Raw genomic sequence first — 19,485 nt, 5'->3', positions numbered from 1 at the left:
GAGAATTTCGGAGATGCAGTCTTTATTTTTGACGTCGGATGCGTTGCTTTTCTCCACAGTTAGCTGGTGGAGACTTGATATGCCGACAGATCCTGCTCAGGTTGTGGAATTCCACCAGCGCAGCATAAGATCCAAAAATCATTTACCCTTTCATGCAGCAGATTAGGGGCAGATTCTCTGTACATGGTTTAACTCTACTCCAATGGAAGTATTTCCTGGGTTTCATCTTCCAGAGAGCAGAATGAGATGCAATGCCTCCTTGAAAACATAGCAGTGATGAAAGCTGAAAGGTGAATAATGATTTTGTTGTTTCAGACTCTTTGCGTTTCACTAGGAACGTTTTGTGAAAAAGGAAACCTTTATCAAAGACATGCACAGATCTTTTTGCATTGTTTTCTTGAGTTGAGTTTCTCAGACATAAACGTCTCTGGGCACTTGCACAGAAAGGGTGTAAATTACATTTCACACTTCTGCCTAGGAATTGGGAACCATGTAACCTGCCTGTACTGTTCGTTAAAGAAGCATTAGAAAAGAGGAGTCTGGACTGTAAGGTGTTAGTCCAGACTGGCACTGATTGATGATATGGCTTAGAGTAAATTATCTTACCTCCACACCTTGAATCTTCAATCTCAAATATAAATACCTCACCTCAAAGTATGGTTTTGAAATGTAATTAAAGCTTGTAAGGCATAAATGTATCTTTGGAATAAAAGCACCACATATTTTCTAGTAAATAATCCACAACCCTTCAAAAGTACCAACATGTGGAAATAATTCCTTGGATAGCAAGTAGCCATCTTCATACAGCCTGCACAAAGGCAGGGAAGGCGTCTGGGTACCAGGGAAAATGTATTAGCAGTTTATATACATAGATGTTTTTAAAATAAAGTAATTACGGTCATTTTCGGAAGGATGAGTATTGATGCCTTAAATGCTGCAAGTAGAGATGTGTGAGCAATAGAGATCAGTCTTACAGTGGCACATTGGTTGCGTGGATAACTAGAAATGAATACCTTCTGCCACTGAATTATTTTGATCTTGCTTTTCATTTTAGGTTTAGAATGCTACAGAAACTGATTTACCAGCACGTTGTGGTGGTTTGGGTTTTTTTTTCTTTCATTATGGCTTCAGATGTTTACTGAAAGGTTACACTGCATTATCCAGTGTCCTCCTTCAGCTGATTTCTTCCATACAAACTTTGTTTGTCTGTGTAACTTAACTAGTGATGTAGTGGTACTGCTGCATCATAATTGAGAGAGTTTTGGGAAACAAAAATAAAAATCAGTAGCAATAACACTGCTGTTGAAAGCTGAAATAGTTACTGAATTCTGAGTAGTGATTTCAATATATAAAGCTGTGGTGTACGTCAGAGAAAAGTTAGAATCATAGTTAAAGCTTCTTCTGATATGAATAGTCCCATTGAAGCCTTTCAATGAGTGGTGGTGTGCTAAACAGACCAGACATAATTTAAATGAATTTCATAGGCAGGAGTAGGTACCAAGTTGTCTCTTTGGGGATATTTTTGGAGGACAGCAAATGTCTACGTTTTCTTCCTTTTTTTAAACAGTTGTTAATTCCTGAAGGGAAGATGTGGAGAGCGTGTGTGTGTGTTGAGGTGGAGATGTTTTTAAACATGAAGCTTTTGAAGAGAGTGTTCCTGAATAGCACACCATGACTTACAAATCTGCAAAGGGTCGAGGAAGATGGAGGGATGGGTTGAAGCAGAGATGTCAATATGTAGAAAGTCTAAGCTGCGAGACTTGGCAGTGTATTTTATATATACAGGAGTGCAGGAAAAAAGGAAACTTGGAGAAGATGAAGAAGGAAAGGCATTATACATGATTTTTAGAGAAGTGATGGGGAAGTTAACAGGATTTTTTAAAGAAGCAATGGGACTTGTCAATAAGGCAGAAAGAGGGTAGGAGAGGAGAAAGGATAAGGTAAGCACCAACTAACTCTGCCAACAGACCAGGATAATTAGGTAACCATGGAAAGAAGATTTTGGGCATCAAGGAACCTATTGGTTTCTTTTTTTTTTGCGGTAGAACTTTCAGTGTGTTTGCTTTAAAGTTTTAAATATAGATATATTTAGGCAACCTCCATAGGTAACTGACAGGTGGCTCTGTGCGCATGCATAAATGTTTCAAGTCAGTATCAAACTGTATGGTTTATATCAGAGTAAAGTGAAAATTCCCAGGTCGTTCTTGGTCAAAACTCCTGGTTCATTTCTTTTAATGGGACTTTCTAAACGTAGACAAACTGTACTGTATAGTGCAGTGCAAAATCTGTCCCTCTTGAAAGCCTATTGGAAAAAACATGCCCATTGGAAATGATGTCTTTTTATCGATCTTTTGATACTTAGGAGGTTTATCTGTTGCTTTCAGTTTGCCTGTTATCTGTGCATTTTAGGCTAGCCATATCCTTGGGCAGACTGCTTTTCTTTCATGACACTGGTATTTTGGGCATCTTAAGGTCATGCTGTTGAAACAAATATAATAAGAAATTCAGATTTTGGAGTTGTTAGCAAGATAACATTCCTTTGCAGTATCTACAAACCCAGGCATTGGAGCATTGAAAGCCTGATAGTGCCCCCTGAGTGAAACAGATTTGATCGATTTCTCATAATCTAGTGCTGGAGGAAAAAGGGCACAAAGTAGTGAAGTATAAATAGCAAAAGCAATTTTTAAATTATTTTGGTCATTGAAAGCTGACACTAGTTGTTGTAAAGTAGGTTCTGTAATTTTAGCCATTTGAGGCTGTACTTAAGCACCTAAATATAAATGACCTATTCTTCAGAGGTGCTCAAAAGCAGGGGTGGCTGTAACACAGTGACAGGATTTGGTTAGGGGGTGATGTGCTCTCACAGCAGGAGAAAGAAGATTATTTTCCCAGAGCTAATCTGTGTGGTCTGGAGTGAAGCAAGGTGAGCATCAGGATAGCAGGAAGGGAGGTGTGAGTCTGGCTTGGTGTTGAAATGTACCTCAGCATCTTAGAAATAATGTACTTCTGAGCCTATATTTCTCTGCATCAGAATACACTAATATTTTCAGGTGTGAGCATTTGAAGTTGGGCGTGTAAAGTGTATGTGTTGATTCTTAGGCTGAATGATTTTTCTAGTCTCCCTGTAGTTTGTTTAAAAATAAAATTCTCTCGTTTATAGAAAGTGATATGGTTTACATTTATCTTGTATGTATTTATATAATACCTGTATGTTTCAAAATAATACATCCAAACTAATAATCATCATTCTCTTTTTGGACATTCCCCACCAGGGGAAGTTTCAGTATGAATGATGACTCAGAGTAAAGAAAAAGCAAGCGAACTGGCTAGCTGTGGATGCTAAGCAAGTTCGGATTGAGGCTGTTGTAGGTTACTTTTCCGACCTGAAGGGACATAATAGCTGTGCAAATGAATGGCATCGTGCCTAAGTCCCTGGTAAATGCCTAGGATAAGAACTGTGTTCAGTAGTCCTGCATCCCGCAGTGGAGGAGGAAAACGATGAGGACCTGCCAAAGACAGACTCTTCCTTTGGTGATGCTCAGCAATGCTTCCTCTGCTGTTCATCAGCTGGGGGTCGGCTGCCCTGGGCTGAACAGCACACAGGGACGTGCCTGGATAGAAAAGAAGTACTTGGTTGTAGGTTAAAGTCTTGCTGGCCGGAGCTGCAGTTTTCTATGTACAGCCCAGTTAAAAGGCCCTGGTGAAATCTGTTATCAGTAGTGACCAGTACCTATGCGGTTTGGTATCAGTGGCATCAGTGCGCCGTGTTGGATGGGGGAGGCTCGGCTGTCACCTGGCCCTGTGCTGGAGGCGCATGACTGCTGTCAGGCTGGGTGGCAGAGGTCATCGGTGGCAAGAGAGAGGAGCTAATTAGTGGTATGGAGCTAATGCCTTTTTAGCCTTTTCTCTTTCCCTTCCTGGTAAATCCACATTTGTAGTTAATATTTTATTTTGCAGGAGACAAGGCCAAGAGATTGCTGCTCAGAAAGTAAGCTGGGATGATAAGAAGCTGTGACCTATGTTCTTGCAGTGGAGTGCTTATGTTCTGTTTATCTGTAAAGGGTTGATGTTTCTTATTGTTGACAAAATAGTTACATCTGTGCTCATAGCTGGTTTTGACTCTAAGCACATGCCTTCCCAGCAGAAGGGCGATTACGAAACAGAAGTGACTGGGTTGTACAAGTAATGATCTGCAGCAACTAGGTCAGGCAGTGGCTTCCACAAGCCATGTTACCGTTGGTTGCTGTTAAATTTTTTTGCCATGAAAATAGCATTGGAAATAGCATGGCATTCACAAGAGTCGAGGCTGAGATGTTCAAGGTAAGCAGTGTACCACACAAGCCTCTGTAATGTTTTCTCAGCTCATTGAAAAGCTTAAGTTCCACATTTTGTCCTATATTTTTCTAACTTTGCCTTTAAAAGAAAAAATATTCTTTTTTGGTTTTGTTTTGTAGTTCCTCCGGGAGTGATACAAAATGGAGCTCGAGTTCTGAGTAGAGGAATATTTCCTGGAGCCAGGCCATTGCCAATCAACCCTATAGGAAGCATGGCTGTTGCAGTAAGGTAAGAGTGGCTCAGTGTGGGATCTTTGTGAAATAAATGAGTGTTTTTCAGAGAATGGAAAAGTATTGTAAGCCCTGGTCAACAGAGACTTTGCTGCTTGCTAATGCTTCTGAGGTTCTAAATGAAATAAAATTCTGCCACCTGAAATTCTTGCGTTATCATTCTTTGCAAGATAGTCATGGCATATCTGTCTGTTGCACACTGGTTGTAAAAAGCAGTTTTATTTTCACTAGCAAACGGCAGGCAGTTTATGGTGAGAACCACCTACAGTGACTTGTTTTTCTAAGTGCAAATGCCTTTTCCTGCTCCTCCCTGCCTTTTCCTAAAGACATTTTCCTGGATTAAATACCAGTGAGAAGAATATCAATAATATTAAAGCAAATGCTGAAAGCTATCTAAACATATAGCTGTCATTTTGTTCTTAACGTAGGTCTTTGTGAGGCAGTTTCTTTCACTACAGTTTCTATTTCAAGGTTATACCGAAACATTCAAGGGTAAAATGTTGTTTGAAGATATTCAACTTTTTCAGAAAGCAGGGCAGTAAGAGACATCTAGTGATGGCAGTAAGAACTGTGGTTCAGTGGTTTGCCTCACTTAAAGCAGTGATGGTTTATTGGTGGAAGAGCAGTTTGCCTCAGGTGTAGCTCCATTTTCAGTCAGTCACAGCAGAGATTAATTTGGTCAAGTGTGCTGACAGTGCCCTTCTCTTTCAGAACTCAGTATCTGCAAAAGCTATTTCAGCTCAGGCAGTTGGGTATTCTGGGTGGGGTTTCATAATTAGCACTGACCCCGCTTTGCTGGGCTGTTCCAATTACACCCTCTGATCTCAGTAAATGTCTGCAAGGCAGTGAAAGAAAGTATCTTGATAGCTACTTACTCCGTTATTGTTTACTTGGGATATTTTTCCCATTTCCTCTTTATTTTTTTGTACTTTTTGAGACTTAGTGTCTAGCCCTGTGGGTGCAGTATTTCCATCCAATAAAGAGAGAGAGAGAGAGGGAACCTGTGACATTCATATAGCCTCGGTACTTAAAATGCATAGAGGGGAAGATGCTAATAGGAATAAAATCCGTATTTTTTGATGGGAAACTGTTTCAGCTGTTTTTCACATTTGCTACGCTGAAGGGATGCAACCCTGAGGGTCATCCTCCAGAAGTCTGCAGAGTTCCTCTCCATCTTGCTAAACCACAGTGTCCTGGCCTTGCTAGCAGTGGAGGTCAACCGCCTTCAGTGCTTTGCCGCTGGCTTCAGCCATGACTTGTGTTCTGCTCCAGTGGGGATTGCAGAGCTGTGGGACTACTGGATCGTTAATTATATATAATTTTTATGAGGTGTCCAAGCTTGGACCCCGTTTCATAATCAGGGTTGATTCAAGCGAGGAGACAGAACTGTTTTTCCTTCCAGGCCACTGGAAAACTTCCTTCTGTGTAGACATCCTCAAATTGCTATGCTATAGGGCTGTATATAGTTAAATTTTATGTGTTTTCTGAGGACTACTTCTCATGTGTTTTTCTCAGCAGGCAGAACAGGTTCTTTTACCAGCTACCTGCTAATACAGATTTGGGAAATTAGGGATTTTACTCCTCCCTTGCTTATGTTCTTTTTGCTCTGTCTCAGAGAAAAGCATTTATAATTAGATAACGCAGACATTTCTAATTCTTTTTGTTCTCTTCTCCAGCCTTAGGCAGTATTAGAAATAGCTTGCTATGAATGTATTCCTGGTCTGCGTGATGTCTGCTCGTATTTAAGGGCTCCTGCAATATCCCTTCTTCTAATTATTGAAAAGGGGACACGGGGGGGAAGGAGGCTTTGAAAGCTTTTGAGAAGCTAGAGGACTCTCTGGAATAGAGCAAGTTCATCAGGCAGTTTTGTCTTGTTTCTCTCAGGGGTAATAAGATTCAGAATTTCTTCAGGAAGAAGGTCAGTCTGGATGCACGATACCACTTAGAACATCATCTGGTCCTCTCAAAACTGGATACTTCTGTTAACAGTTAGTGTAAAAATGACACCCTGTTTCTTGGTGCTTACTCATCTCCTCAGATACGCAGGGCTAAGTAGGACCTGTCGTGTTGAACTTTCATGACTTCTCATGAAAGTAACTTCTGCTTATCGTGTGCAGCAGGGGGCATTTACCACAGCATCCACGCAGCCACCTTCTTCTGCAGTTAAGAGTAGGAGTACTGCTCACAGGGAGCTGTCATTCCTGCACAGAGGGAGATGCTCCCATCAGGCTGGCAGAGGGTGTTTTCAGATGTGTTCGGGTACAGGAAGGTTGATTTCCCCTTCCAGCTTTCACCAGGAGGGAGGTCTGCTGGGCAGCTGTGGGAGGTGGTGCAGTCTCCTGTTACAGTTATCTGCAGAAATCACGTGCTTCTGCCTATGTATTGGGACAGCTTCTTTCCAAGAAGTTCTCACTCAAATGTATATTTTCTTGAGAAGAGTTCCTTTGGTGCTCTAAATGAAAGGCCTAAAACCACCTTAAAAAGGTGGTTTTCATCATTCATATAGGGGACCTGTAGTGTTTTATTGGAAGTGGATCCTCGCATAATAAATTAAACCTCTTAACTGGTTTTCTTTAGTTACCACGTGTAGGAGTTATGAGTTCTATAAGGTGCTGGTCTTCTGTTGGCACTTCCTTGCTGTCATAGAATCATAAAATGGTTTAGGTTGGAAAGGACCTTGAAGATCATAGAGTTCCACACACACACACCCCCACGCTGTTTATTTCATTTCACATTTATTTCCTCAATATCTTAATGGTCTTTGGTTTTGTTGTCCCCCAAACTGCGTGTGAGTAAGTTGCAGTATGTTGTCCTGTTGTGCAGACTGCCACTAGTGTCAAAACAGAGTAACAAAAGTTTGGTCTTGGGTTACATTTGCAGTTGTAATTAGGTGGAGTGTTTTGATTAATTTGTTATTCAGAAAGGAGGCCAAAACTATATCATTTGACTAAGAAGTTGAAATCTGTGATTTCTGATGTGGTAGGTCCCATCGGTTGGAAAGTTTACTGTGCTATTCTTCCAACAGTGTGACTGAATGTATCAGCCTGTTTTGTTCCTGCACAAGGTATCGATGTGTTGCTGTTTCCATGTAATTACATGTAATTACTTAATTTTTTTATATATAAAATAAAGTATGATTGAATTAAGTAGTTTGGATTAAAAAAACCTTACTGAAAAGTATTTAACAAACATGACAAACCCACCACTTTCCATGAATAAAGAATAGCAATTGAGGAGAGCATCATTATGTTGTAGTGCATTTGGCTTAAATTGCACAAATAGGCCTTTCGTTCCAAACTAATCTACAAATGGAAAAGGCATCCCACACTATTTTTACTTTGAAAATCATCCTCTGGTGTTAAATCTCCACAGCAGAGCATAATTGGATGTGTTTTGACAGTAGCTTTTTATTTACTTTATTCACACCACTTTTAGCTTGTTTACCATCCATATTTTCCATGTTGTGGCTGACAAGTCTAAGACCCACCCGAAGACAGCAGGGGAAAATAACGCTTCAAAGCTGCACAGCGTGTAGCATGTCTCTAACATGAGATCCATCATATATATTTTTGGCAGACTATATTCCCATACAGTTCCCTGAGAGACTCTAAAAGCAAATGCACTGATAGTTTGGATATGTAGAAGCGAAAATACCGACTTACAAAGGTATTAAATGAAAGCAAGCAAAGCCAGTAGTGCCTTGCATGCAGCCAGGAGCTGATTGGGTTTTGAAGGTGAGCTCTTGCTCTTCTATGTACATCCATTGGAAAACACCTTTTAAGTGTTTACTTAGGAGGACTTCTGTGTCCACTTTTGTCAACATAGTCTCTATCAAAGTGGCCAGTGCATCTGCCAACGCGCATCTTGGCAAGGTGCAAGAAGCTCTATCATATATAATCACCTTCCACATGGGTAAGGTCTTACCAGTTACACCAGCCCTTTGGAAGAGCACAAGCTTGGAAGCTGATATAATATTAGAGCTGTTTGAACGACAATTTCGGTGCATTCAGCAGACAGCCTCCATGTTTGTAATTTTCTTTGGCTATCCATAGCGCATGACTGGTTTCTGTCTATGTCCATGTCGTGCTGCAGTGCCATAGACTCACTGAGCCTGAGCCCTACCTGCCTAACGTGGGCAAATCCACTGAGGTGAGGTTGATGGAATTTCACTTCACAGAGAATCCCACCAGCTGTGTGACATTTTTATTTGGTCCGGGTTATGTTTTACAAAATACTCTTGGTAATTTCTGTGTATTAGGCCTTTTCTTCTTTCCCTCTACCCCAAATGTTCACTGCTCCAGAGGCTGCTGAGCTGTGTTCAGATGGGGTCCCAGGGAATCCAGGGTTTGCGAAGCTCTGGTCTTCAGTGCATTTTGTACTGCATAGGCCATGCTTCCCCATTTTTTTGGCCAGATGAAGGTGCTGTTAGTCCTGGCCAGTGGGACTTAATGGCCTTTTCAGTGGCCTGTTCTGGTGGGAAGGCCAAATGAAATCCCCATCCCGTAACACTAGGCAGCAGATGCGCGAGATGGAGGGGAAAAAGAGTTTGCAGCCACTTTGGTGGGAAGGCTTAAGGAGCGGGTAAGACCTGTAGGATTTGGGAAGAGCTGAGCAGAGCCAGTCCCAGTAAAGATACGTTGGCTGGATTTGCTATTCTCTTTGTTTGTAGATGCGTCAGAAATGTCAGGATGAAGGATAGCATGGAGTTCATTGCTTGACTGCCTTTTTTAGCTCATATTTCCCCAGAATTAATCCAAGCTATTGTTTCAGGCTAGTTGAAAACTTAGGTAAAACTTATTTATACACCACTTATGCCTGGGTAATAGGTTAAGTTACTTTCGGTAGTGTTTCTTAGAAATACTTTGGTTTTGTTAAATTATTGCAGGTTAAAAATAAAAATTAATGGGAAATTACTTGGGTTTTTTCCTTTTTTAATTTCAGTTCTCCTTTCTCACCAAACATTTGTACCTTCTCAGGGAATTTCACAATTATCTGTAAATTGCAGACATAAGCTTCCCAGGGAATTTCCCTAAGTAAAAAAAATTTCCATTCAAGTTTCCAAGACAAAATGTTCCCTCTTCCTAGGGAATATAAGTGCATCCACACTGGCAGAGCTGCTGCTCTTCTTCTCTTTTGAAAAAAAGAAAAAATAATAAAAAAAAACCCAACCAACAAAACACTCCAAAATGCGACACTAACAAACCTTACCTACTTCATCATTAGTAGATCTGTTGTTCTTTTGCTATTAATGCCACAGTTCCTTGTGCAGCTCCTGATCATTAGGGTGTGACAAGAACGAGTTTTGTGCCTAACTTTATTCGAAGATGGTCATTTATTATTATTTTCACTTTAAATTTATAGGGAAATTACTAGATTATTCCTCAGGTTTGGCTTTCATTATGGTGACTTTATTTCTCATGCTGGCTTTATTTTTGCTTTTTTTTTCCTCCCTTGAAGCAGCCATTCAAGCAGTGATTAAATAAACCAAACATAAGTAATGTGCAGCGTAGATGCCAAAACATAAGTAAAATTATATACCTACATTATCTGTGAAAGATTATTTTTGCTTAGGTAAAGGAACTGGTAGGTACTTCCTTTTAGAAATTCTTAATTGTATATCCTTAATGTTCTTACTTATTACTGGCTTGATCAGCTTAACAAACCCCAAATCATCCTTGTTGCATTGCATTCCCCTTCCCATCTTCCACAGGTAGGATGAGTTATCCTTGGGAGCTGAAGGAATCTTTTAGTAACTAAAGGACAAAAATACTCCCTGGCTTGATTATTCTTTTTTGTAAAATGCAGAGGACTGCATTTGTCCTAACTTCAGATCTACTGTTGATACTGACAAAGTGCTCTTTCTGTTGGCAATTCATGACTCACATTTACTGTGGTCCTTTGCATACAATTATGCTGTGAAGTACCTTTGTAAGAGTTTCTATCAATACTGTGACCAACTTGTTGTTGTTGACTTTTAACTCAATAACCTCTGATAGAATCTCATGATACAGCAAGTGAGCACCACTTATTTTCCATATGCTTGCTCATTCTCCTGTCTGCTGGTATGTAGTGGGTTTAAGTAACAGTTCACCTACCTGTAGCTAAAAGTTCTGGCTGTCCTGAATTTCCCTTTGAAATTATATCACCTGTACAGTAAACCTGGAACCTGACAAAATCCACAAACCCAACTTACCTGTACTGCTTTCTTTGTATCTTTTAACTGGGTGTTTCCAATAACGTAGTAAAACTGTCACTTACGGATATACAATATCTGTTATCCAGAAGGATCAGAGATAGATAAGGTGATATTTAAACTCCACATAGGTTTGCTTTATTCATCAAAGGAATATACCTGTCTCTGGTGTGGAATACAGTAAGTATTTTTCAACAAAACTTTTTGCCATTTTGCAAACAGAATATGATTACCTATCTTTTTTTTAAAGTTAATAGAGAAATTGAAAGAAGATATATCTGCCTGTGGTAAAATGAGTGAGACTTACTTTCGTCTCATCCTGAGGAAGACCCCTTTGCAAGGCAGAGGCACTAACACTGTATAAAGGATGTTATTTCCTTACTGGCTCGAGATCCAGCTGCTGTGAGTCCCGTCTGGCTCCTGATGACATTAGTAGCAGAACTGCTATCCATTAACAATGGGAATGGAGTCGGGCTATCAAAAGTCCAAGCTTACCTCTGCAGTGCTTGAGGGTTGTGTCATTGTGCTAGAGCCAAATTGAAATATTTTAAGAAGAATCTGTGCATTGTACTTTTCTCTGTATAACTATGGTTAAGATCCCTCAAACAAGTAAAATAGTCCGTGTCAGTAGGATGAAAAGCTTGAAAGACTGTCCTATGGACTTTCCTGAAAGGGCAAGACACTGCTTTAAAACATGTGAAAATATGTCAGTTTCTGGAAATTTTGAAATACAGTTCTGAACAAAAAATGGGGGAAAAAATAGCGTATTACTTGAAATAAATTTCCACTCACTGTTAGAGTAAGCACAGAATTCTTAAATAACTTTTCTTCCCGTCTGTTATTTAAAAATAATCCAAACATCAGAGCAAGCACTTGGTTTAAAATCTGTTATTGTTTCAGTAACAAAGTTAGAGTTATAACCAGAACTGTTAAAAATGTTAAAAATGGATTCAGCTTGCCAAAATGTGTCCCCTGAAACCCAAGGGAGTTCTGTCCACTGATGATCTGGATTGAACTAAGTAGATCACAGATCCATTTCTTAGTGAGTTATGTGACTGTATAAGAGCAATATAAAGCTTTAGAATGTCTCAGAAGCGCATGTGGAATGCAAGTGGTTTAGATATTAATGTATTCAACTCTTAGTAATCTACTAATATCAATTAAAAGTAATTCTTCATATCTTATGTTTGAGCTATTGCATATCAAGATACAAATCAGATTAATTTACTTTCAAGGTACATGACTTTTGATCTTGTGAAACACACTGCCTGTATAACTCATTTTCATTTCTGCAGATATCCTTTGCTAATTCTCTCCTTTACCTGCTTTCTTTTCCTTTTTTATTTCCCCAAGCAGAACTGGTTGGAAATCTTTCAAAATGTAAGTGAAAACCAAAGATTTTTCTGAGATGCAAATGCTATCCATTTCCTGACCAGTTCCACCATTGATGCCTTTCTTCTGAAGTGTGTTGGTATTTCCTTTCCTCCCATTTTTTTTAACTGGTTTCTTTTTTTCACCTTTCTGTGGCCTTCTGTTTTTCTTTGTCATCATCCCTATTTGCAGTCACTCCCCTTGGGATGCTAACCCCATAGTAGGACACCTTCCCCCAGGATATTGCTTCTGTAATCCCTGGGCCTTTCATTCTATTTTTATGCTTTTTTGAAAGGATTGGGATCTGGAGTAAGTCCCATGGGCAGAACTTTTGAATCCAAATTATAGTCCCTTTATGTAAAAACAAACACTAGAGATTAAAGAGCGGGGTAAAGCAGGGATGTCTTTTTGGCATGTGGTTGCTCTGCTTTCCTTTTACTGATAATCTCTCCGTACAAACTAACAAATAGGAGTAGATCTAATAACGTGAAAATGGGCACCTCGATTTAAATCCCATCTGTTAGAAGCCCTGTTCACTAATAACCTAGTCAGTAGGAATCCCACTGGAGGTCCCACCTATTCTGTCTTGTGTTTCTTTCCTTGGAGCAAGAATTTATTGCTATTTTTTAATGGAAAATTAGAAGCATGTGATTTTTATTGAGCCACATTGCTCTGACTATTAGCTGCCTAGTAAAATCAAGTAACTTTAATTTTATGCTGATTTATGATAATTTTTAGCATCTTTACATGTAAATTTACCCTAAAAATGAAGAATCTGTCACTTAAAATGCATCACATGCTTCCTCATAATGACTGATCTTAAGGAGTTGGTTATAAATTCACCTTACAACTAGTTTAGTATGGGTGATTTCTTCTTTTAAGCATTTGGCATCCTCTAATGACAACCCCTGCAGTGGCAAACCGTCACAGAGTAAATGCAGCTGGCTTGCTGCACAATCATGAATGACATTGCATTTAGTTATTAATAATTGAAGGACCTTTGTGTATTCCTTCTGGGTTCTGTATATAATTTATGGATCATAAAGCTACTTGAAAATCTAGGAGAAAATAATGTTGAGCAAAAGAGGTTGGCAAGAGGCTTTCTTTGCTAATAACTGAGCCTTCTATTATATATATTTATTTGAAAATACAGTAAATAAGAACATTTGGAATGACTGATTAATTTGCTACCTTCTGGCATGGTCCTGTCACTGCTTCACAAAAGCCTGTTTCTTATTCCAGCAGGCTCTACAGACGAGAGCATTAGATGAATAGGAACTGTGGAATTACATACCACTCTCATATTTTCCAACTTTCAGCCTTACCTTTCAGAAATGGATAATACTCTGCTGTTTCTTCTGTAAAGAAACCAGACGTGAGGTCCATTCCCTGAAAGCTAAAGCACTTTCCCATTTTTTAAGCAGAAGAGCAGTAATACTCTGGCCATGCCGCTGTGCCATTCCTCTTAAGGGTCATCTGTCTTCAGGGTGTACGTTTAAGAAAAGGTTTTAATCCAACACTGCTGTGAGTGTGCAAAAGCACTGTAGTGATAGCATGAAGATGGCAAGACTAGATTTTAAAGCAGTTTATCATGTGACATTTTAAACAGTCTTGCTTGCTTTGGGTTTTTTTTTTAACTGATAGAGGGGTTCAAGGCTGGTGAACTGGCGGTGGCAATGATGATGCCTTTACTCAATTATGAGCATCCTCCTCTCCTTTTTTTCAGCAGCAAGGATTGCACAGTGTCAGTCCCTTCTTTAACAGACGTGCAAGCAGCATATTCTGTACTGTAAAGTCAGTGGGGATGCTCTAATATTTTCCAGTGCAGAAGAGGACACTTGGTTTTTAAATATATCATGTTGCAGTAGTTCCCACAGCCCCGAGTGCCATAAAACCAAAGGGGAACATGACAACTTCTAGAGCAAAACCAGATTTTTTTTTTCTACTGTCTGTTTTCAAACACATTTGAATACTTTGTTGGCAGCTAGTAGCTTAGGAGTTTATTGCTTTTAAGATTATTCATGAACTGATCACAATCAGAAATGTGACTGGACTGCTACCTGGGTCCTATACTTAGTTGCTGCCTCTGTCAGAAAGAGTCCTGGCTGGCAAAGGGTCTTTTAGAGGAGGCAAAAACAGTACTACAGAAACCTAGTGTCTCCTCCCCACGTTTTTGGTAGTATCATTTCATATGAAAAGGAGGAATGGATTTTTATGCAACTCATCGGAGTTTATTTAATATCCAGTTGGTAAAATAATGGGGATTTTTTCTTTTTAATTTTCTTGGAAGTGTAAACTTTTAGTTGAAACAGAAATCAGGTCTGGTCAGACATCACTTATTTGTGTGACCATCCCCTACTTGCTCCTGCCTCCTATGCTGTTATGTGTCTTTGGGCTTGTTTTATGCCTGTAGTCCAGTCCACAGGCAATTTGAGTCAGGCTTTGAAACGGGCCTGCACGGACATTACTTTGATAGTCATAATTTTAGTTTATCTGTCAGTTGGCTTAACTTTATCATCTCGTGCACCGAAGCAGGGTCACATCTCTCTGGCTTCTAAGACTGCTTCAATTTGTTTTTGCAGGAATGGAATAACAAACTGCCGAATGCGGACAGAAAGCGAACAGTCCTGTGGCTCTCCAGTTGTTAGCGGTGACCCAAAGGAGGATCACAACTACAGCAGTGCCAAATCTTCCAACCACAGGAGCACATCACCTGCTAGTGACTCCGTTTCCTCTTCCTCTGCTGACGACCAGTATGAATTTGCAACTAAAGGTAGCCAAGACAGCAGTGAAGGAAGCGAAGTTAGCTTCCAGAGCCACGAGAGCCATAGTGAAACAGAAGAGGAGGACAAAAAGCAAAATCGGAAGGAGACCAAGGATTCTTTAGCTGACAGTGGGTATGCATCCCAGCACAAGAAAAGGCAACATTTAATGAAGGCGAAAAAAGTACCAAGTGACACACTGCCTCTTAAAAAGAGACGTACAGAAAAGCCCCCTGAGAGTGATGATGAGGAGATGAAAGAAGCAGCAGGATCGCTCCTGCATTTAGCAGGGATTCGATCCTGTTTGAACAACATCACCAATCGGACGGCAAAGGGGCAGAAAGAGCAAAAGGAAACCACAAAAAATTAGAACAAATCAATGATTTGTTTGAACTTACAAAGTTTTGTTTCAGCACGTCAGGTGAATTCTAATGATTTGTGGCAATATCAGCAATTTTTTCCTTTTTTGTTTTTTCTTTCTATTTGTTTTTGTTTGTTTCTTTTTTTTTCTTTTTTTTTTTTTTTGGACCCTTAAGATTTATATTTTTAAAGGAGATTGAAGCCATAGAACTCATACTGACACTCAGCTAATTTACAAAAGCTTTTCATTACCTGAAGACAAAAAGTTAACAAAAAAAAAAAAAAAAAGCCAAAATCGCCATTGCTTTCTCCGGCTTGTCAAAAATGCATGGTTGAATACACAGTGACATCAACATTAATGTGATGGGAGTAAAATTGTGCATAATTTAGTAATCATTCAGGCCTGGCCCTTAAAGATCTTTTTTAAATGGCCTTACGATTGGGTTAGAAGTGAATGTGAATAAAGAGATTTGGGGGAAAGAGGAGGCACGTACTTCTCAACACCAAACCAAGAACCATCTAGTGGCACTTGGATACGTTGTGCCATAGAAGTCTTTGGACAGCCACTGGTGGCAACTGCGCAAACCGTAATGCACTTTTAGTGCTTCACGTACTATATGTGGCTTATAATGTGAAGACTGGTAACTTTAAGTTTGGGGAAATTTGAACTATGTATGCAATGGGTTTCAGTGAAATAAGAGAAGAAATGGGAGGGAGGTGCACTGTTAGTAGCATCGTTAATCATTGAATACTGTCTTCTATATTAAATTAAAAGAATGTTCAAAAAGCCATAAGCCCGAAGATTGGCACTGCGTGCAAAAAATAATAGTAATAGGGAAAAACAAGCTATGTCTTCTAAACTGCCTGAGTGAAAAGCAATCAAGTCTAAGAAATTACAGTAGATATTGAGGAAGGAAATACATCAGAATCTTTTTCTGTGGATCAAATCCTTGATCTCACTGGGGAAACAAAGCTACAAAACCTGCCACTACTAGTATTCTGTATTTTAAAATAAAAGGAAAGCATATTAGTGAACAGTAAAATTCAGAAGTTCAACAAAAGAGCTCCTACGCTGCCCTCAGAAATGAGTGCGCAGTTACCGTCAGTCAGGATTCATCTGTGCAAAAATGACAACAGATTTCCAGATTCAACCAGCGTAGCCAGCAGAAGAAATTTGATCCACATTGCATGGATTCTTTTTGGGAGGGGGGGTAATACAAAAAGCAAACAATTTTTTTTATTCAAAGATGACAAAGTTCTTGTAAGGTAAATAATGTATTTAGCATGAAGCATGAATTATTTTCATATAAATATAGAAAATAGAGAAAAAGGCTATGCCTCTAATTTTTAAGCCCTTAGGCTTAGAGTTTGGTTTTTTTGGGTTTTATTTTTTTGTTTCTTTTGGTTTTGTTTTGGTTCTTTTTTGTTGTTGTTGGGGTTTTTTTGAAGCAGGTGTTTAAGGTTTAACCTTCTTCAGGGACAAACACTGACTGTTTGGGAACTTACTCTGCAATATTAAAAAATAAAATCTTCATGCTCTGGTAGGGCTTGGATGGTTGAATTATACTGCCTTGTCTGCACATTCAGCCCCCCTCTCCCTACTTCTGTTTAAAAAAAAGAAAAAAAAAAGAAAAAAAAAGTAAAAGTGTGTCCTTTCTTCGTCTGTACATGTGTAACATGACGCAATAATCTGAGGGCAAATTTAGTAGTGAGTGTGTATGACAGAATCAAGAGAATAATGGGAGGTTAATTGAGGAAAACTCTGATTTGATTCAGGAACAAGTAGACAAGAAAATAGCTTTGCTAATTTGCCATGAGAAAATGAAGTTAGTGAAGAGCCTTACTGAGGTGTCCAGAGAAAAAACAGTGTTACAGAGAGTGTGATTCAGGTATAGTGCTACTCTCCTGCTAATGACGACTATGACGACTATTAGATTGGAGATCCCTACAGCAGAGGGAAGCTGTGAAATAAGTAAGCCACTCTCTCTCACCTGGATTCATGAATTTGGCATGAAAAATTCTACACTTAGGGTATCGTAGAGGCAAGAGGAAAATCCCAGGAACCGATGACTTAATAGAATGAAATGGTCTGTTGTTTTAAAAAGAATATAGGTTTATATTTATCCCTAGCAACTGTTTGAGACAGCAGTTTCACTAAGACTGACCTAGTTTATGAAGAGTGAGTTAGAGAAGGGTTTGACTTCCCACTCAGTGGAGTGAACTAAATAATGACATTTGGAGATGCCCGTGGTGTGTGTTCATTTAGAAAGTGGAAGGACTGAAGGGTGGGCTGGTCTGGACCTGTTCCTGTGCTCCACAAGCATTTTGTCATGTAAAGAACAGGGCCACACGGGGGGCAGCACAGCTAACCGGTGCCTCTCCTCCCATCTCACCCAGCTTGTCCTGGGAGCCAGGAGCTGCCTGACAGCTGCCGGAGCCCAGCACAACTGCCAGCTATGCAGATAAGGAAGGAGGGAGCCAAGGACGGTGCAAGGAACAGCTCTGCTCTCCCCTCAGTTTGCTGGGGCCGATGCGTGCAGGGTTGATGCCCAGTGCTAGTTCAAAGTCGGGAGTGCGTGGATACTGACTTGTATTGGCTGCCTGCAGCCCTTAAGATAAAGTTGGGGAAAACAGGAAGGACCAGTCCCTTGGCCAGGTAGCACAGAGATGAATGAGCCATAGCTTTTCCCTTGTGTGATTGGACTGGGATAATCAGCTTCTTCCCAGATCCATGCTCCCTACAGCCAGAGTCCACAGGCAGTGAACCACACGACCACTGCACAAGAAAACTCGGTCCTTCATCTTTCCACAGACTTTGGGAAGAGTCCTTTGAAATATAAAATACTACCGAGGGTGCCAGAGGGATGGGAACAGTCTTTTTTTCAGTGGTGCCCAGTGACAGAACAGGAGGTAACGGGCACAAACTTGAACATAGGAAGTTCCACCTAAACATGAGGAGGAACTTCTTTACTTTGAGGGTGGCAGAGCACTGGAACAGGCTGCCTAGAGAAGTGGTGGAGACTCCCACTCTGGAGACTTTCAAAACCCGCCTGGACACCGTCCTGTGCAACCTGCTGTAGGTGACCCTGCTCTGGCAGAGGGGTTGAATTAGAAAATCTCCAGAGGTCCCTTCCAACCCTGACCATTCTGTGATTCTGTATCAGTTTGCTGCCACCTTTGCTCATTAATGTGTAGTTGTACCAGCTCAGGAGTGGTTTAATATTTATCAAAGAGCAACACTGAAAAGTCAAATTTAGTGGCAGAAAATACACTCAAACTGTGGCTTAGCCGTCTCTGTGCTCCAGAGAAAGCGATGTGGTTGTGTGCAGCGGCCAGATTCTGTCCACAGTCATGACAATAATTCCAGAGCAACTTCACTGATTGCAGTGTGTCAGTGCAAATAAGATCAGTATCTGCTGAACAAGTACCATTCATTAATGTGGACTCTGGGTGGCTAAATATATAATTACCACTAGTATTGCTCACCTTAGAAAACAGTCATTTTGCATAAATATCTAATTAGGCAGGTTATCATATATATACACATATAATCTATCTAAGACTTCAACAACTCCTTTATATACTTGCTGGTAAACCTAAAATGTTGGCAAGCATCTATTTTCATGTCAAATTTGTTGGTCCTAGTCTGATCTGCTAAGGAGGTATTATTCAGTAGGAGTTTACAAAGTTATGTTCAGGAACCAGCAGTTTGGCTGAGGGCTAATGCCATCAACAGATTATTTCTGGAGGTTAAAAACGACTTGTCCTTACTGACTCTTGCTCTGACTATTGATGGGAAGTACCTCATTTGGAATTGTATGAAGTACTTTTGATATGTTTTTGTGCCTGGCTGACAATGGCAGCTTTGTCAGCTTTGTTCTACTTCATCAGAAAAGTCACCTTTTTTTACAAGAATTGAGACCGATTCGCTTTCCAAAAATATCTAATGTCAGCTTTTCAATCCAGTTGTCTCTACTTTGACTGAATCATGCCAAAACAGAGTGGTAATTGCACTGTATCACGAACTCTCTCACTTGGCAGACGTGAGGTAGTTTGGTTTTACTTGTTTGCTTTCCTTACTAAGCCATTTTGGAGTGAGAAGTCATCAAATCTCTAACTTTCTATTTTCCTCACTCTATCAGTATTGCCAAATTAGCGTTTCTCCAAGACAGGTGGGAGCTCAGGTGGTGAATCCTAGCAGGTCAGCAAGCATTCAGTGGCGAGTTTCACAGCG

General features: G+C 40.0%; 1 protein-coding gene across 3 annotated transcripts in view; it reads left to right on the top strand.

Annotated features, from left to right (window-relative positions):
• Positions 1–17,744, top strand: part of FOXN3 (forkhead box N3) — a 136,706-nt gene extending 118,962 nt beyond the window's left edge. For all 3 annotated transcript variants that reach the window (XM_082485924.1, XM_082485925.1, XM_082485923.1), the window contains 2 exons: positions 4,455–4,563; positions 14,712–17,744. In XM_082485924.1, the coding sequence (XP_082342050.1) occupies positions 4,455–4,563; positions 14,712–15,261 (659 nt within the window). In that variant the 3' untranslated portion in view covers positions 15,262–17,744. The remainder of the gene's footprint in view (positions 1–4,454; positions 4,564–14,711) is intronic.
• The last annotated feature ends 1,741 nt before the right edge of the window (positions 17,745–19,485 follow it).

Source organism: Vanellus vanellus, assembly GCF_965231255.1.
Source record: "Vanellus vanellus genome assembly, chromosome: 6".
NCBI classification, from domain to species: Eukaryota; Metazoa; Chordata; class Aves; order Charadriiformes; family Charadriidae; genus Vanellus; species Vanellus vanellus.
The sequence above is the reverse complement of the archived record's forward strand: the minus strand, read 5'-3'. Positions and strand labels throughout refer to the sequence as shown.